Genomic DNA, 18,438 nt, shown 5'->3' on the forward strand with positions numbered 1-18,438 from the left:
ATTAAAACATCTGCTCAGAATAAAACTATCCATTCTGATATGTTTTGGATATATTTTTACATGTCTTACATTGTTCCATTATACAAAAAATGTGCAACACAGACAAATGCCTACATCAATTGAATGCTTTTTCCTTCACTTGTGTAGTTGTTTTAAAAAACTTGAAAACACTTTCAAAATTAAATATAAATTATATACTAGAAATAGTAGAATTTTACTCATGCTAACTTTTATCCTAATCTATCTTATATTAAGTGTGAGTGTTAGGTTATTAGCTAATAATTCACTGCTGTTTCTTTCAGTCTTTGCAGGGGTAAATCTTTGCTAGAGAAACAGGAGTCTGTGCTGCTTTTTGTATTTTGCTTACCATTTTTTCTGCATGATTGTTTATTGAAACTAAGATTATATGCAAAGATTTAAAGAGCATTATTTTTGCAAAATCAAGTTGTCCAGATTATTTCTGTTCTGAGAAGGGTGTGAATGGTATGTAGTGAATAAATGATTGCCTTACATAATCAGTAACTTGGCTTTGCAGTGGAAGTAATTATTCAATAGTTTTGTATTTATAGTTTTGCAAGTATGTATGATAAACAAATGGTCCATTAGAAGAAGAGTGAAAATATATAATTAGAGTGTATCATCATGCACATGCAAAATCAGGCACATTTATTTGGATTGGTTTTGATGCTATTCCAAATGCTTAACTTATTGACTTCAGTATTTTGAGGAGTGCAGTCTCTTACTTGCTTCTGGTAAATCTCTAGCAGATTTGATCCACGTGAGAATGAGATAGTTGAGCAGTTGATCTGGTGTCCCTAGTGCCCAGTTTCCTTCCTCTGAAAAGATTTACTGTGGAGAGTTTCAGCAGTGCTAAAGGTATCTGAAGGTGGCTTGTTGGATTGGAATGTGGTACTTTTGGAAATGGGCTTTGATTTAAGCTCACAAATTTTGCAATGATACCTTATTTCCTTCTATGTCTTTTGACAGATAAGATGACAACATATGTTGATGCTATCCATGCTGGCCCAGTTAGACTAAAATTAGATCTTTAACCTAGTCAAGTTACAGATTAAAAAAAACAAAACCAAAAACCACACAAAATACTTGTTTTTGAATATGGTGGTAAATCTGTGATGTCCAAAATATAAAAAAAAATGTACTTATTTTTCCTGCATGTTCATGTGTGGTAAATATCTTCAAAAACGTTATCACTTCCTGTATATTTTCTATAATGGGAAATACTTCAATTGTGGAGACTGTTATGCAAGTATCTTTATATCTGTAACCCTCCTCCGCCAAATTTTATGATTATCTCATCCTTTGTTTCCTTCTTTGCCAGTTTTTAAAATAGATGATTTTTTTTTGCCAAACAAAGCAGAAATACTGCCTTTAACTCTGGAAATTTGGAATCAACATACGTTTTCTGAAATACAAACATTAGGGAACGTCTTGTAGTACATCTGTTCGAGACAACCTGTATAACATTTCCAATAAGATCTGCATATCCATTCACCTTATCCTTACAGTTCCTTTTCCATAACTTTTTTCCTACCTGATATTGCTTTTACAGCAGAACACCGGTGCCTGATGACCATCATGAGATGGTTCCCATTCCTGTTTTTTATTCTGTTGTGACCACAACTCGTATGTCACATATGTCACTCATGTATGTGCACACAGTTAAAATGTGGTGCATTTGACTGAACTGTATGTTACAATGGTTGCGGCAGGGATGTAGAAGTACTCTGAATTAATTAGAACAAGCTCAAATCTAGCTGCTTGACCAGGTGGAATTGATTAACAATCGGTATGTTTTCATTTATTGCCTTTGTGATAATGGTAATGTTGTTTGTTTTAATGGTATTGCCTAGGGATATATGTAGCTGTTGATTGGATCTTATCACGGATGGGTTAAGATAGGTTAAAATTAGGTAACAATTGAGTGTCTATTTGGCCTGCATGAAAACCATTTTTCCCTTATCCTGTCTTCACTGGACTATTGCCATTCTTTTCTTCGTGTTTGATACCAGCTGTTGGCTGTTGGCTCAGAGTGATTTTTAGAAGTTTAAGACAGATTCCTTTTTTTTAATCAAGTAAAGCTATTTGGCAACACTGTGTTTCTTTGCTAAGGAAATGGTGTTCTGAACATTTTAAAACCATTTTTCTCTACTTGAAATTAGCTACTACCATATAGTTGTAAGTAATTTATCCCACTTCCTTTTTGTCTGCCTTTGGCACTTGCTCTTGATTGTAGGCATCTTTCTTTTTCTCATCTGCAGTCACTGTAAATATAACCCTTTGCTTTATAGCACTAATGATGATTTTCACAGCTTCCTGCTTGTAAGTCATGATTGAGTTGCAGAGAGAAGTTGTTTGCCTCCTTCAAACATATTGAAGTCAGTAAACTCTAGAAAACAAGGCAGATATGAACTAGAAGTGATTTTTTTCTCCCCCAAGACTTTCTGCAAGTAAGATGCAATTTTCCATGGACTTGAAATAAATCATATGCCCTTAGAGACTATTAAGATCACAGTGCAAAGATGTGTCCCTTCTCTGGTGTCTTGATCACCTTGAAGAGATGACAGGATATCATCAATTATTACACAGTCCAAGAAAGTTTGATTACTTTCAGGTTTTTAATTTACTTTTCTTCAGCACAGTCAAAGTGCATACTTATTGGATAATAAATCACCAGAGTAAATTAGCATTTTAGGACAGATGTTTGGTTTTGGTGATGAGGGACAACTTGAAAGCTGCAGTTGGCAAAAATAGGGAGACATCTGAATATTGCCTCATCTGCAGAAGTCCTCCTGCTGAAGAACTACAGTAACCAAGGTTGTTTCTTCATTGCTTTATGATCTGTAAAGGTTTAAACAGTTTATCTGTGTGCTGGAAATAATTACAGAGATGTTTCTTTGTTTACTTTAGTGGAGTACTTTGTTCCTGTAAGATAATAAGGGGTGTTCTTTTCTCCTGTGATTTAGGCATTGTAATGGAAACACATTTTGAGCAGGTCTAATTGTTCTTGTTACTGTTTATGCCAGTTTTTAGTAGCTTGTTCTTTCCTAAGTTTGCCAGTATGGAAGCTTTTAGTATGAAATAATGCAGAAGGAACACAGAGGGAACACTTTGGAAAACTTAAGTTTTGCACTGAAGCCTCTCTTCTTGAGTTGATGTTTAACACAATATTTTTCTGATTAGCACATTATGAGGTTGGTTTTTTTTTTTTGAGAAATAAGATAATACTCTGCCCAACAAAACCTTTTTTATAGGCTGTTTTGTTTTCTTTTCTTTAATTGAACATCCGCTGAAGAGATACAAACTTTCCCAGATGGTATTTAAGGTCCTTTGGTTTTTAGCTTCATCAATTCTGTGATGTTTTCATTTCTGTGTTTAACTCTGAAGAACAGTGTTGTTATTAAACTGTTTGTTTTAACTGAGTCACGATTATGGTATAAAATGGGCAAAGACTATTCCTCCTTAACTTCAAATGTTTTTAAACTATTGGCATTTGAACGAGAATGTTTCCAAAACATGTATTGGAGAGGATTGCACTGCATCAGTAGTTACTAGATGTCTTTTAGTCCTTTAGAATTTCTGAAGACATAGCTCTGAGAAATATTTCCATGTTGCTTTTTTTTCCTTTACTAGGTGGCAAAAGATGAGAAAGTAGAGGTGCTTGAAAACCTCTCTTTTCCAGAGCTATATTTTCATGTGGTTGTTTCTTTACTTAGCTGTGGTACTACTTTGTCTACATTAAGGCTTTGCAAGACTTAATGTAAACATTGAAATAGTTGGTGTTCATAGATACGGGATATAATGCTTGACTTTTTTGGTGAATTACCTATGGAATGTGCCTTTAGGATTTGTACTTTATGAAGCAATTACTGACTCAGCATACAATGAGTTTAGCACTAATAACAAAAAATCAACTTTTAAGGGTTAGAGTGAAGGTTTATCTGATCCTGCATCCTCTTTCAGAGTGGCCTTGTGGATACTGCTGGAAAGCTATAAAAACAAAACAAGCATAGAATGGTTTTTCCTGTACTGTATCATTGCTGATTTTAGTTTTGTGGCTTGTAGAGAAGATATCTGCACTCTCTGCCCTTTGAGTATTTCTTCTTGATTTCTGTGACACTGGCCTTTCACAGTGTTTTGTGCACTGAATAAAAGAGATATGATACAGAAACAATATAATAATGCCAAGTCAGGCACTCTGGGATAAGAAATACCACGAACAACAAAACTACACAAATCCATGTCTTTGGCTAACTTGAAGGAATCCAAAAACATCATTTGTATGTTTACACAGTGCAATCAAGACTTTTCTTGACAAATGACAAAGTTTGTCAAGAGATTTACAGACATTTTTTGCAGATACCACATCATTCACATAGCTCTTGTTGGAGTCCTATCCTTTCATATTATCTGCTTTGGAGAGAAAAGCAGAACTGCGTTATTATGTACTCTAAATTGGTGAGACTGGTATTGGCAGCAATATTATCTCTGTCTTCCTGTCTGGTAGATAAAAGAGAATATTTTCATCCTTCTTTCCAACAGTGCTCTTAGAAGCTTGAGTTCTTTTGATCAGTAATTGGCTGTCTTGGTAGTGTGATCATCACTTTTTACAATAAAATGCAAAGTCCTCTAAGGTTCAGTAGCTTTCCAGGAATTCATTGCTTGTTCAGGTAGTGGCAGCGTCCAACAGGTGCCCACCTTGGGGGTATATAATTTGTAATTTGGTTGGGTTGAAACACACAGAACTTTCATAAAAAGTGCACTTGGTCTATGTAAGCAAGTTCTTCCCAACCTTAATTATTGTATAAAGAGTGCAAACATTCATGGGGTGCTTGGTTAGCAGGGACAACATGCTTGGTAAAGATAATAAATTTCCTTAAGACAAACATATGCATTGCTTTAGAACTCTTTTTTAGAAAGATTGTACAAGGTGATATTTTTTATAATAAGAATATTGTAGGTCTACTAATGAAATGGATTTAAATAATTACAGTTTTTGTACAGTACCAAAGCACTCTTATCAATCCATGTATAATCAGTAAATTTACCTGATGTTGGCATGTAACAGAGATTCTTCTCTTGTATTAGTTTTATTTCCATGTAAAATTTCAAAATCTCGAATGTAAAGCTTAAAATTCATGATGAAACATTTACTTGACACTTGTAGATTATCTTCAGAAGTTGGTTTCCAAGCCCATCATATATAGCATTGAGGGAAGAAAAATCCCAGGCATCCAAGAGCATTTTGTTGTGATTTTTCAAATTCATCAAATGAAAGCAGAAAGCTGTAATAAAAGCTGTCAGACTGTTTTAACTGCAGATTTTGTTTCTACTTGCATTGCTTACTGTGCTGTGACAGATAGTGTTTATAGTTTTCAAACAATTCGGTAGTACTGTTTTTGCCAAGTGATAACTGTTTATCCTTGGAGAATTGTGGGCTCCCTGTATTCCACTAGAAATGATTTTTATCAGTTATAATGGTATGATTCATGTTTGATGTGCCTGAGAACATCCTTCTGTGCTCCCTGGCCTTCCTAAAGAAGGGATTTTAAAGCTGTTCTACAAACCAACTTAGCAGTCTTGTTTTGCTTTGTCCTACACATTGCTCTCATCTGTTAGTTATGAATTGAATTCTGTCCAATTCTGGCATATTTCTGAAATCCAGTTGGAATTTTTTTTTTGTAATGAAGGACTGTGCAGTATTTTCTTATCAATCTGTACTCTTAAGAAGTATTTGTAAATATAAACAAGGAAACAGTGTATGTGCTACAGTAGATAGAGACTTAGTGCCTGCAAGCTCATCGTTACCCACTTCTCCAGTAGAACTTCAACCCATTGTGTTTGTTTACTAATGCTGTTGGGTACTTTTTCCACATGAATGTCCTGAAGTCAGTAAATGTGCCAAAAGCAGGAACTGATATTTTCTTGCACAAAGAGAAAATGCTCAAGAAGATGCTTTAAGCATAAATTAGCTGATTTTTTTAATGTCTTTGCTAACCATGTATCTTGAGTAATTACCAGCTCATCTGCATTTGGTACAGCTGTTAAGTGCACTGAAGAATGAATGCTAGATACATTCTTATGGGATCAATCCGATTGTATCTTTTCTTTTGCATCTGGAAACTGCTTCTGTAAATGAAAGCACTCCTATTTTTATGCTTTCGGGGATGTCACTGTGACCTGTTAGCCTTTACTGAACATGTAAAGAGGACTTGTTCTTTGAGACCAAGGCATTTACCCTTTTGTAACCTTTCTATGTGTTTGGCTTGCAGGATATGCAAAGAGAATCAGTTTTTACCAAGTGTTAAACCTTACCTATTGGCAAATGCTGACTGCAAGTAGCTGGATTTTCTAGTCCTGTAGTGAAAATACACTTTGATCAAGTGCTATTTGTTACTAATATTTCAGACTGAGGGAAGAAAAGATTCACTGGTCTGAATCCATGACTTAGCCCCAGATATTTAGAACTCCAGGTGTAGTTTTAAAATCAGCTTAAGTAGGGATATTGGCAAGTCACTTAACTGGTTTGCCTCTTCTTTTCCCTTGGTTACGTGAGAGGTTTTGAGAGGCTTTGTTTGTTATTTGGACTGCTTATAAGGAATCAAATGAAATATCTCATTTGCTATTGAAAACATCAGCAAAAACTGTAATTTTTTCATGTTTGCTTGAGGTTTCTTTTTTTTTTTTCCCTTTTGATCAGGTACAAAGAAGGTGGTGAAGCTTTGTTAGTATTGCTTCCTTCAGAAGAAAAAGGGATGGTGGAACAGCTGGCACAGAGGAAAGTACCTATCAGTGAAATCAAGTAAGTGGCTAATGGCCTGCCTGTTATTCAGCCTTCTTTCTAAAAGAGTAATGTGTGATGAGGCTTTGACAATCTTGATAAAGTGGCTTAATTGCCTGGAGCTGGACAAATCAGAGAAATGAATTAGTTTTGGTAGTGTTGTAGAAGGAAAAGACCTTGAGAGGTTACCTATTTTATTGCTGTTCCCAAAGGCAGGATGAGCTACACAAATCATTCTTATCAGATGCCAATTAATATATTCACAGTTTCCCATAGAGACCTCATCCGTACTCAACAGTTACTGCTATTAACATTTTTTCTTCAAGTGTCTGATAAGACTTGTAAGTAATTTAAATGAAATATTTCTTTTGTTTTGTGCCAAGAATATATGGAAAGTGATATTCTCTTACTCTTTGCAGCTTCTTTCTATATAATTGAACATGATAATGCTCTCTTTCTCTTTTGCACATTAAACAGTTTCAATTTCTTTAATCTGTCCCTGTATGTTTTTATTACTGTTAGAATTTTTGTTTCTCTTACCTGTTTTTTCTTCAGTTCTAGACTATTTCCCCAGTTTGTCTTGACCTTTCTGAATCAGTTAGTTGAAGGACAGAAAGTAAAAGATGGTCATTTTACATACTAAAAAGAGGGTTCCAAGGGAAACCTGTAAGGAGCTGTGCTCTCTGTACAAATAGAACTGACTTTGAAGGAGTTGCAGAAGCATATAACAATACCAGGTAAAAATAAAAAAGCATGTTTCCATTTTCCTTCATATCCTTCCTGCATGTTAAATGCAGGAAGGATATGAAGGAAACACAAAAACCCTAACTGTAAAAAATTAGAAGAAAAGACTACCACTAAAAAAAATTATGGTAGTTTCTTATTTAGCAGCTGTAGGTAGGAAAGAGTTTACTATTTTCTGGGCCTGTCAGTCTGATGTTGAATTAAGAGAGAAAAGAGAATGTGAAAGAAATATGAAGGAAGAATTGAAAACAAACCAGAAAATGTGTTATCAGCCTGACTCCATTTTTAACACTTAAAAAGTTCAGGTCACACCATGCCAAAAATTGTACAGCAGAGATAAAAGAAATCAGAGAAAGATGACAGGGGAAAAAATGCATGTTGCTGTGTGAGTGGATATAAGCAAAGCTAGGCCTGTTTTACTTTGAAAAGCTGTGGTTTGCATGTGAAGATACAGTTATCTAAGCAAAGAAGGGAATTAAATATACTGAATTTCTATATAGAACAATTGTTTTTGAGAAGAAATCAAATTAGAATGAAACCGTAGGTGGTTACTTACATATCATTGCTTAATCTTCAGGTTTGCTCAAAATTTACAGGTTGACATTTCTTCAGAGAACAGAAACAATACATATAGCACTTTCTGGATTTAAGGTTTAGTTTTATATTTAAGTATTTTTGTTGTATAGGATATGCCATTTCAAAGGCTCTTATGAACTGTACTTTTGACTGCTATTTCTGTGTAACAAACTGAGTACACAGCAGCTGGTGAAATAAATCCACCTTTTCTGGTTAAACACATATCAAATTCTGTAGGATGTGGATGAACTTCGAACATAAACAATTTTTGCTAAAACAGTGAATTAAGGACTAGAATTCAGTCCAACAGCTACTTAATGACAACCCAAACAAAACCTCACCAACTGAATGTGGATAATATCAGTAAAGGAACGGAAGTCTGACATTTTGTTTTCATTTAAGCATCACAGTGCTTTAAAAGGATCTGTTGTATAACCACTGCAATAAATTCTCTTTCCAAACTTTATATTTTTCCTTCTTAAAATGGTAGTTATTGAAGTAATTTATCTTTTTTTTTATATTCGGTATAATGTCTGATCTCATTCACATTATAAATATTCCCCCTTTCCCATTTCTTTGTCAGCTAAGCTTTTAGCTTCCTAAGTAATGGTGTTAATTGTTTGAACAGCTTATCAAAGGAAGTGGTAAAAAAAACCTCTTTAGCCTGTATTTATCATGTAAATAGAAATCCATGTTTTTGTACAGGGATAATAATCCAATTTTAATATGGCAAATATTTCACCCCCAGTAAATGCACATTATATTTAGAATGGCTGCATCTCTTAACATATTGTTGTTTATCTGATGTTATTTCGATGGAAAACTGCTGCTTTTTTTTTTTTTTTTAATTCCCCAGAAATTCATTCTTGTACCAAGCCACTAGGATATACATATTATAAATACATAAGAAATATTCTTAATTGGAATCATTGTTAGAAAGTCAAGAGTTTTGATTGAGAAGATATTTTAACAGCCTGCCCCAAGATCCAGTTTTTCAATCTGCAAAACAAGGTTTAATAGAATATATAACATCATAATGAAGGGGAATGCTTTCACTTAGAATTGTCTGCCTAGTGTGATATGATTTAAAAGATACAGCCTTGTCCTTGTAAGAGGCTAACTAAAATATTTAAAATGTTTTTCTTGTAATTACTTATGGATTGCAAACCAATTTAATTCTAGAAATTTTTAACTACTGCTTTTCTCATGCTGTTTACTTCCAGCCAGTTTCCCAATTAATACAACTCCAGTGTGTTTTGTCAGTTTATAAATTGTTTAAGAAGTTGCATGAACCCATGGTTCATGTTCCATATCTTGTGGTGAAGTCTTCTCATGTTGTTTGTGCTTATTCACCTAATTATAGATTCTTAAGAACTCTAACTTAGGAATTAGAAGATGATGAGCATTGCTCACTGCCAACGGAGTTTAACTGTTCAAATTTCTGAAATTCATTCTGAAAGTTTTTTTTCAAAAGCTTGTTTCTAAAACATTGTATATTCAAATATTTGTTTGGCTGTTCTTATTAATCTGTTGTCTGGTATAGTGGTCATAAGAATGCTGTTACTTTTCTTATTTTGTGTTTTTTGATTTGCAGACTATTTTTGATGTTGCTTTATTTCATATAGACAGACCTTTTGAAACAGTTCTATAATTTGAAAGTAGAGAAAGGAAGAACTTTCTTGATACCTCTTCAAAGGACTGGGGTTTAGGCTCTTTCCTTAATTTTCAATTTTAGATCTAAGCTGCCAGTACAGGTTTTCAGTAAACTAGTCCCTTCTAATTAGCACAAGCTGCCAATTTACAGGTAGTGCTTTTAATAGTACATAACTTCTTCATTGTTCAAAAAGAGCAAGAGAAAGCGCAAAATATGCAGTAATAAATGCAATATCTTTGAGCATTTAAATATGGCAAAAAGGTACTCTGAAATTATTAAATGGTTTGTACATATTTTAAAGGAGTCTATAATCTCCAAATTTTTCATGCAAGCTCTAAACTTAAACTATTTTTGATCATATTTTGAGGTTACTTTGTTGCATTCAACTTTGTTGGGTAAAAAGCTAAGAGTTGCTTCCTTAGCTGTTACTGTAACAGATTTTGTGTCTAGAAAATTTTACCAAAGGAAGTTCAAATACATAGATACCCATGATGTAGTATTGCTTTCTTTAATTTTATGGCAAAAAAAAAAAAAGTGTTTTTTGAGGAAAGCAGCAATAACAACAATGAAACACCTTTTTTTTCCTTCTTTTTTCTTTCTCACAGTGAATAATATTTGGATGTGTATTCCACACGTTGGTAGTATCAATATTGGGGATCTGTAAAAACTCACTGCCTCCCAGTTGCCATAGTTACTGTAAGACAATATACTGGTGTCACTATTCAGTGTGGTGCTACCCCGGTGTGTGATCTTCTGGGTGTCTTTCTTAGGTGCCAGCCCTTCCTCCTCCCTCCAGACTTCAGGCTGTCTCTGTAACCATAAGAAGCCACGTTCCACACTGACAGCATCGTGCAAAACCTGCTGCTGCTGCTTGGAAGCTGCGTGGAAGTCTGGAAACTGTTTTGCTGCAGCAGGGCCTTTTAGGCGGTTGTTGATCTTTTTTGCTTAAATTCTGTTTTGGAGAAGAGTGGAGGAAGGACAATGCTTAGTTAAAACAGTGCTTGTATCCTAGCATATGAACCAGGGAAAATGGGAGGAAATCAAAATGTGTATCAACCAGAAAATTTGGAGATTGCTGTCTGATCAGTACATAAGGCCAGGCAAGCTGGGTTAGGCAACTGGTAGGCAAAACTGTAGCTTCAGAAAGTTGTATGGCTCCTTAAAGGTAAGATATGTGATCACAGAGTAAGAAATAACCAGCCTACTTAAAATGGCAGGCCATGTTATAAAATCCCCTTCTAGCCTTTGCATAATTGGTTTCAGCTCATTGGTTCTTAGCCATTTAGGCAGGCTTATCAATTATGATAATGATTTTCAGTGTTTAGCTTTTAGGTTTACTTCTCCTAATAGTGAAATGTATACAATTTATTGTAAAGAGTTTTACTTGTTCAGAAAGAAGTAACATACAAACTCATTAAAACCAAAATCCAATTTAACAGTGGCCAGCTTTCCCATTTTTTGAATCTCAGCATGAGAGGAAGTTGATAGTGGATGATTTGTCATGATACAGTGTTGGAGAAGAGAGAATTCAGTACTACTTCTCTTTTTTTGGTAGTCAGTGCTGCAAATTTGCTCATTCATTAACAAACACATAAGCTTAAAATGTGCCTGGGGTACCATGTTCTTAGTTGACATTGCTTAGATTTATACCATATTATCTAGCTATGCTTTTAAATTGTGAAGTGTGTTGAGGATTTTTGCCTTTTTCAAACCCTTTCTTGCAAATTTCAATTGAGTTTCTCAAAATTTAGATGCAGTCTACAAAATATGGCTGTATTTTGTCTTGAATTGTTGCCTGTTATGCTTGGAGCCTCAATGACACATAGTCTCTTATGAATAATGAATCATATTCCTACAATAATCAAGTAATAGAAAATAATGAGTAATAGCATGTATAGGTGAAAATTGGAACTTCGTAAGCATTTTGAGTTTGACAATGGCAGCAGGCAGTAGTTGGCACTCTCAGCTACTCTATGAGAAGTGCTCCAAGGCCATTTTTGCATTACTTAAAGATTTCACATAGATCATGTTTCCCTATTTTATGAGAACGTACAACTGCCAGATACTTTCCTGACACCAAATGTGACATCTGCTGTTTCTTTCCCATTCTTAAAACCTGCTAATGCTGCTATGGAGGATAATCAAACTGATGAATCATATTTTGCTTCTTACTAAGCTGTTTTAGCTTTTGTGTATTTGCTTGTTTTCTTTTGGTCCTTCCTAATTGGGATTTTTTTTGTATCAAGAAAAAGTTAATTGTTTAACTTCCTTTCTGCCCCCTTTGAATATGAGCACTGTATTTACATAACCTGTTGGATAGGATTTTTTTTCCTAGTTGCCATGGAGCAAATTTCTTTTGACCCAGCTGATTTATTGGAATATTTGGTCTCCCATGATTTGTGATTCTGGTGTGAGCTTGCACTTTGCTGTAGCTGTTGTTAGCTGACTGATTGCAGCTGCCACTTGGAGTGAAGACAAGATAAAAAAGCACTGGCTAATTTTAGGGCTTTGAGGTCATCTCTTAATAGCTTTCCCCTCACTTAGCAGCAATTCAACACTTTTCTGGACTGTCATACTACTGGTGTTCATATTAATCTTTTTATAACTCATCCTATTCTTTCTTTACTTTTTGTATCATTATATTTCAAAGATTTGTTGGTCAATTTGTCCCCCACTTAATTTTTCACACTTTTTTTTTTCAGTCTTAGGCTTTAAAAATTTTAGAGCCAATTATGTACTGTCTGGAAACTGGAACTCAAGTTTTTTAGTCTTTCACTAAAACTGTAGCTAAGAGTGCTTGTGTACACTGTAGTTTTCCCCTGGCTGTATCTGAACAGATTGAAGAAATTGAAATTGTAAGGGAATGAAGCATGATACTGTTTTCATTTTTAGGCAGAATAACCTCCCACCATGTTTACTAGTTTATATGATACACTGGGGTGGCAGTAGCAGCTCAAAAGTAGATGAGATCTGGGCAAATAACTCTGCAATAATGTAGATATCACTGGAATAGGTTTAAAAATTTGGAATCTGGGAAAGGACCTATATATCTTTTTAGCAGGTTTAATGGCAATTTCTATAGTGCAGTCAGTATTCTTTATTTACTTGAGAAGCTCTTAAATCTGTTTAATCTCAGTGTCCTTTATTATTGCTCACCTGGCTTTTATTTCTAAGAAATACTTAAATTTCAGTATTCCTGGCACAATGAATCTTATTTAAGCTTTTAGAAATGCTGACAATTTCCTTATGAAGACTTTTATTTCAGTATAAAGTAGTACTATAATTCATTATGCTGTTCTGTATTTTTGCAGTATTTTTACACAATCATGAAGTTCTTTTCTGCTGATTTCTGCTTTGCTTTAGAATAAGTTTCACCACCTGTGAAAACTGTCTGAATAAAACAGCTGCTATTTATCTTTCCTGCATTATTTGTTTGAGGAGTGTAATCTTCATCCTAAATATGGTTCCATTCTGTACTATTTCATTGGTAATTGCTCTGTGCATATTAAAACAATGCAAAAGATGTGCCTGAGAAGGCACAGAAGATGTTCCTGAGAGCCTAACAGGTGCTTATTTTGGCATGTTCTAATAATTAAAGCTTGGGTGTTTTTTTTGTTTTTCTTTTTTTTTTGTTTTTAATTAGAATTAATCCTGAAAAACTTACAGACATTCAAAAGAGACTGCAAGCATTCTTAGCTCAAGATCAGGAGTTAAAAGAGAAAGCTCAAAGGGTAAGTAATCTGCTACACTATAATTCTTGGGGTGTATTAGTTGAATAGAACTGCTATGTTTGAATAACTGACCAGCTCAGACATGCCCTAGAAGCAGTGTTTGGAACCGAAGAACCACCAGAGATAGTTAAGCACTTGTGTTAGGAGAGAAACATAAATTAGAGAGAACCAGAGTCTTCTGAGTGATGTCCAGTGGCAGAAGGGGAGGCAACAAATTTCTATACAAGAAGCTCAATTTAAACCCCTAAAAAGCCTTTCTTGTGAGAGTGGTTGAACACTAGAGCAAGCGAGGCTGTGCTGTCTCCACATGCTGGTTATTGTAACCTGGGTTCCTTCCTGAGCAGCCTGCCCTAGCTTACCTTGGTTTGAGCAGGTGCTTGCACTAGAAGGTCTCTGAAGTTTCTTCTCGACTTCAACTACTCTTGAGTTTCTTGGAAAGCTAATACAGAAAATGTCAAAATAACCTACTAATAAAAAAGGTTACTTAAAAATAGCAGATCACATTATTTGACTTGAAAAGCTAGAGATATGAAACCATGTAGGCCTCAACATGCCCACCTTGATCAATTTTTATTGTCCTATATACTGAATATATGTGTCAATTTGTCCTTTGCAATCCAGTGCATTGAATAAAGCATTTAAACTTTCGTTTGGATTTAAATGAGCAGCAAAATAGCTCAGAATACCTCTTCTGGGTAAGATGGAGAATTATGTGAATGGGTTTATAAATGGGATTTCTTTGCTGTGCTGGTTAATGTTGGGAGACTTAATGGACAATATGTGCATTTCAGCACATGCTTATCAGGTTTGGGAGGGTAGGGAAACGTTAAATAACTAAGTAGGTTCCTGGATGAGAATGAGCTTGGTTGTAAAAGACATTTTCCACAAAAGCCTGTGAAACATTTCTGGAAATTGCACTGCCTTTTGCAATCACTCAACATGTTTGCTGACCTTTCCCTGGTTTTATAATATTTTTAGGCCATGAACTCTTTGGAATGGAGCTTGCTACTTGTTTTATTGAAGCACTGTAAGATGTTGGTTTTCTGAGGCTGGTTGGTTTGTTGGGGTTTTGTTTTGTTTTTGTTTTTGAACTGTGTATATCATAAGCTTGTGAATTCTGTTGTTGTATCAAGTTCTTCAAAACTATACAAAATCAAAAGCTCAAATTGAGATGCAGGAAAACACAGTTGGAAGGATAATAGGATAATAATGTAATTTTTTCTTATATATATATATATATATATATATATATATATATATATATATAGGTCAAATTAAAGAGTACTACCAAAGGCCACATGGTGAGAAATCCAGAAATGCCAAAGGCTGAGAAATATACGATTGCAGAGATTCTGGATTACTGTTAATAACTTTTTATTTGTATGAGCTAGTGTGGGTATTAATGACACTTGAAGGTATACTGGTAAACCTGAGTGGTAGGGTAAAATGAAAAGAGGATTGTGAAAGCTTAGAGAAACCATGAGTTTTAATCTTTTTATTTAACTGGGATGTAAAATGAGTCAAGTTGAAATATTTAAAACTCTTGAGATTCATCTCACCTAGCTATACATGTCCTTGGTGAGTTAGTCTGCCTAAATTTTCTTTTATAGCTGATAGGATGGAATAAGCACTTCTACAATGCCTCCTGGCACAGATACCTTAAAACCCCTTTGGGATAGATGGATGGAGGTTTCTTTGTGCTGCAGAGGTGGGCTATGTGATGTGACCTCTCGGAGGCCTGCAGTAGGGACACTTAGTGAGTCAGAGTAATGCTATTCTTACTTTCTTAAACAAGGAGATTTAAATCAAAGTGCCCGAGGAACTCAGTGAGAGCTTTGTGAATAAAATGTCTAAGGCAATGTTCCAAGGGAATGCTTTTAAAAACTATTTTTGGCTTTTAGGTATTCCAGGTTTTTGGAGTGCATAAAGCAGTACCTGAAGCAGTGTGTAATGTCAGTGGAAGCTTCATCCTGGTGCTGCACAAACCAGAGGCACTGGTGTCACATTCACCTCCAGCTGCCACGGGAAGTTGCAGTTACACCAATTTATGTCAGAAGTGACAGAGCAGCTGGCTGTGGGAGGATGAGAGTAGGATTAATCCAGCATCATCTTAATTGGAATGAAAACACCAACAAATGTCTGTTTCTGCCTTTGGCTTTTTAAGATCTCTTAAAAGTCAGAGAAAGATCATTCTGAATTGGGCAGACGAATGATAAAATTTCAAAATAGCCCAAGAATAAAATCAAGCATTTGTTGTCTGTCAGTATTGCAAATGCAAACTTAAATTTGTTTTGAAAAATTTTAATTGTCATATAACTACCATTTGAGGCCATTTTTGTTGCAGTTTTAAATTTATGGATCGCAGAGAAGTGACATTCTTGCAGGCAAGCTGTAAATACATTCAATTTTTGAAAAACTTGAAGTATGGACAAGTGGTTTATCACAGAAGTGTCCCTCCTTAATAAGGTTTAACTATGAATGTTCAGACATGCTATGCAAATGTGCCCAAGTAGTCTTACATGTTAATGTGAATAAAACAATGAAATGAATGCAAATGAAATTCTGACCTTGAATCCTTATCTGAAATGCTGGATTTCTTAGAGGCATGGGTATTACATTGTCTAGCCTGTCTGTTGCAAGCTGCCAAGTTCTTGACATTTGTAGTGTAAGAAATAAATTCCCCACCTGAATGGATGAGATAGCAGTGAGACAGCACAGCTATGCACAGAAGTTTGGATAGGATGGTAGTCTACCATCATGTGTTGAGGGCATGAGGCTTGTAGATTTACTTCAAGGTGCCTTTGCTTTTTTTGAAAATACAAAGTTCTTGATTACTAATTGCTTCAACAAACTTCATGGTTCATTTAGTAGGGCATGGCTCCTCTGCTATTGCTTGGAAAGACAGTTTGAATCAGATCGGGGCTCCTTTGAAACGTCTGCAGTTGTTCTTATGGACCGATGCTGCCTTTTGGCATTTCTTGTAATTTTAATATTTAATATATCAGCCAGTTCTGGAAAACTGTTTTAAAAAAAAATTTTTTTTTCTTGCTAGTTCGAATGTTATTGTGGCACTGAAGTGATGTCTGTTCAGCAAATTCTTCATCACACCTAGAGATATGTGCAGGGTGTTACAGCCTAAAATTCCAGCCACAGCCTATTACGTTTGAATTACTGTCAAAACAGCACTTCAGTTGAATTGTGTACATTTTAATACTTACAACAGTTATACAGGAAATAGAACAATAAATCAAAATTTAGAGGTAGTAAATTCCTAGAGCATGGTACTTTTTCGTTATGTATTTCCAGTACTTGTACAATAATCTCCAGTGCTTTTGGAGATGTGTAGCTACTATTGTAGTAGAACTGTAAATGTTAATGATGCCCAACCATAACATTTTCCACAGAAATTACTGCATATAGTATTTTTGCAATGTTCAGTTATTAAAAAAAAAAAAAAAAAGCTTTGAAAGTGGTATCAAACAGCAGATATGGCAGGGGACAACAACAATTGTAAAATAGCAGGGAGAAAATTCAGGCTGACTCAACTTGTTCTCCGTCAGCCCCAATGTGTGTGTGCAGACTGAGGAATTCTCAGGATAACTGAAAAAAATCCAAGTGAGATGACAGCATTTTAGACAGAGGTTGAAGACAACACACTGAAATCAAATTTAATGAATCAGAGAAAATAGCTTGATTTCTTTTCTTGTTAAGTAGAGCAACTCTTCTATGCATTTGTTTGGTGTTTCATTCTTAGTTATTGTAGGGCTTGAAAAGCATGCGAAAAGTGTGCCCTTTATAGTCTGTTAATTTCTAGACCATGTGTACCAAATATATGCTAGTAAGGTAAGTGCATGGCTTTATCAGTTATCCAACAGATATAAGGAGATTTCAACCCTGAAGCAAGTAGTGACTCATGTAGTTATTCAGATCTGCAAATCTTAGATTCACAGGAAGGATACTTATTTTTTAATCTACTTTTTTTCATCTGTCACTGCAGAGAAAAAAGAGGCTTCCATTGATTTTTGACACTTGCTAGACAACGGTAGATTAATGAGATCTGTCAAATTTGAAGCCTTTTCCTAAACATTCTAATTATCTTTGTAAAATGATTAATAATTCAATGTGAGCAAAGAAGTATTTGATGTAAGTATTCCACATATCAATCTTGGTAGCAGCTGAATGAATTGAGCTCACACTTTCCACAGCTAAATATAGTTGAAAGACGTAATCAGGAAGGAAACTTTATCCAAAAAACCCTCAGCATTATGAAAAACAAGGAAATGAAAATTTACTTTTAAAGTGAATTAATGGGCAGCTTGCAAAGTATATCTCTTAACTCTACATACCTTACAATCAATAGTTTTTATTTTTGTTTACTCAGGAGAAAAGAATGAGTTTATAACATTGCTTAATTTATTGTCTTATGTTACATTTTACCTTTTGAAGTGTTTTTTCTCTTACAAGCATTTAAAGAATCCCCATAAGATACCAGTGCTCCTGACTGTTGAGTGTTTGCTCCTCTATCTAAAGTTAACAAGAAATAGATTTTTTTTTTTAATTCCACATGAATTATTAATACAGTAGTTTCCTCCAATAGGTGCCTGTACATAACAGAACAAGAGTGTGATTATAGGATGCTTGAATGTAACTCTTGTGAGTTTAACTCGCTGTTGTTACTAATGTTTGCTGGTTTAAGTCTCATGATAGGAGTTCTGGCATGTTTCAGAAATAAGGTTAAGAACAACAGAAATCCAAGGATCTTTTCTGATACTTGAAATATTCCAGTATTTATGCTGCTGCTGCTAGGTAGAACTAGACTATGTGAAAGAAGCATGAGAAGAATAGGAAACTTTCCTTTTGGGAAGGAGGGCAGGAAAATGCAATGCAAGATTAAGTAGTGCTTCCACTTATGTAGTGCTTCCAGTTTTCTTGGG

General features: G+C 34.9%; 1 protein-coding gene across 1 annotated transcript in view; it reads left to right on the forward strand.

Moving 5' to 3' along the window:
• Positions 1-18,438, forward strand: part of DDX10 (DEAD-box helicase 10) — a 153,833-nt gene that overhangs the window by 19,282 nt on the left and 116,113 nt on the right. The window contains exons 10-11 of the mRNA XM_021529396.3: positions 6,719-6,820; positions 13,417-13,504. Of these exons, the coding sequence (XP_021385071.3) occupies positions 6,719-6,820; positions 13,417-13,504 (190 nt within the window). The remainder of the gene's footprint in view (positions 1-6,718; positions 6,821-13,416; positions 13,505-18,438) is intronic.

The sequence above is a fragment of the Lonchura striata genome, chromosome 2, assembly GCF_046129695.1.
Source record: "Lonchura striata isolate bLonStr1 chromosome 2, bLonStr1.mat, whole genome shotgun sequence".
Taxonomy (NCBI): Eukaryota; Metazoa; Chordata; class Aves; order Passeriformes; family Estrildidae; genus Lonchura; species Lonchura striata.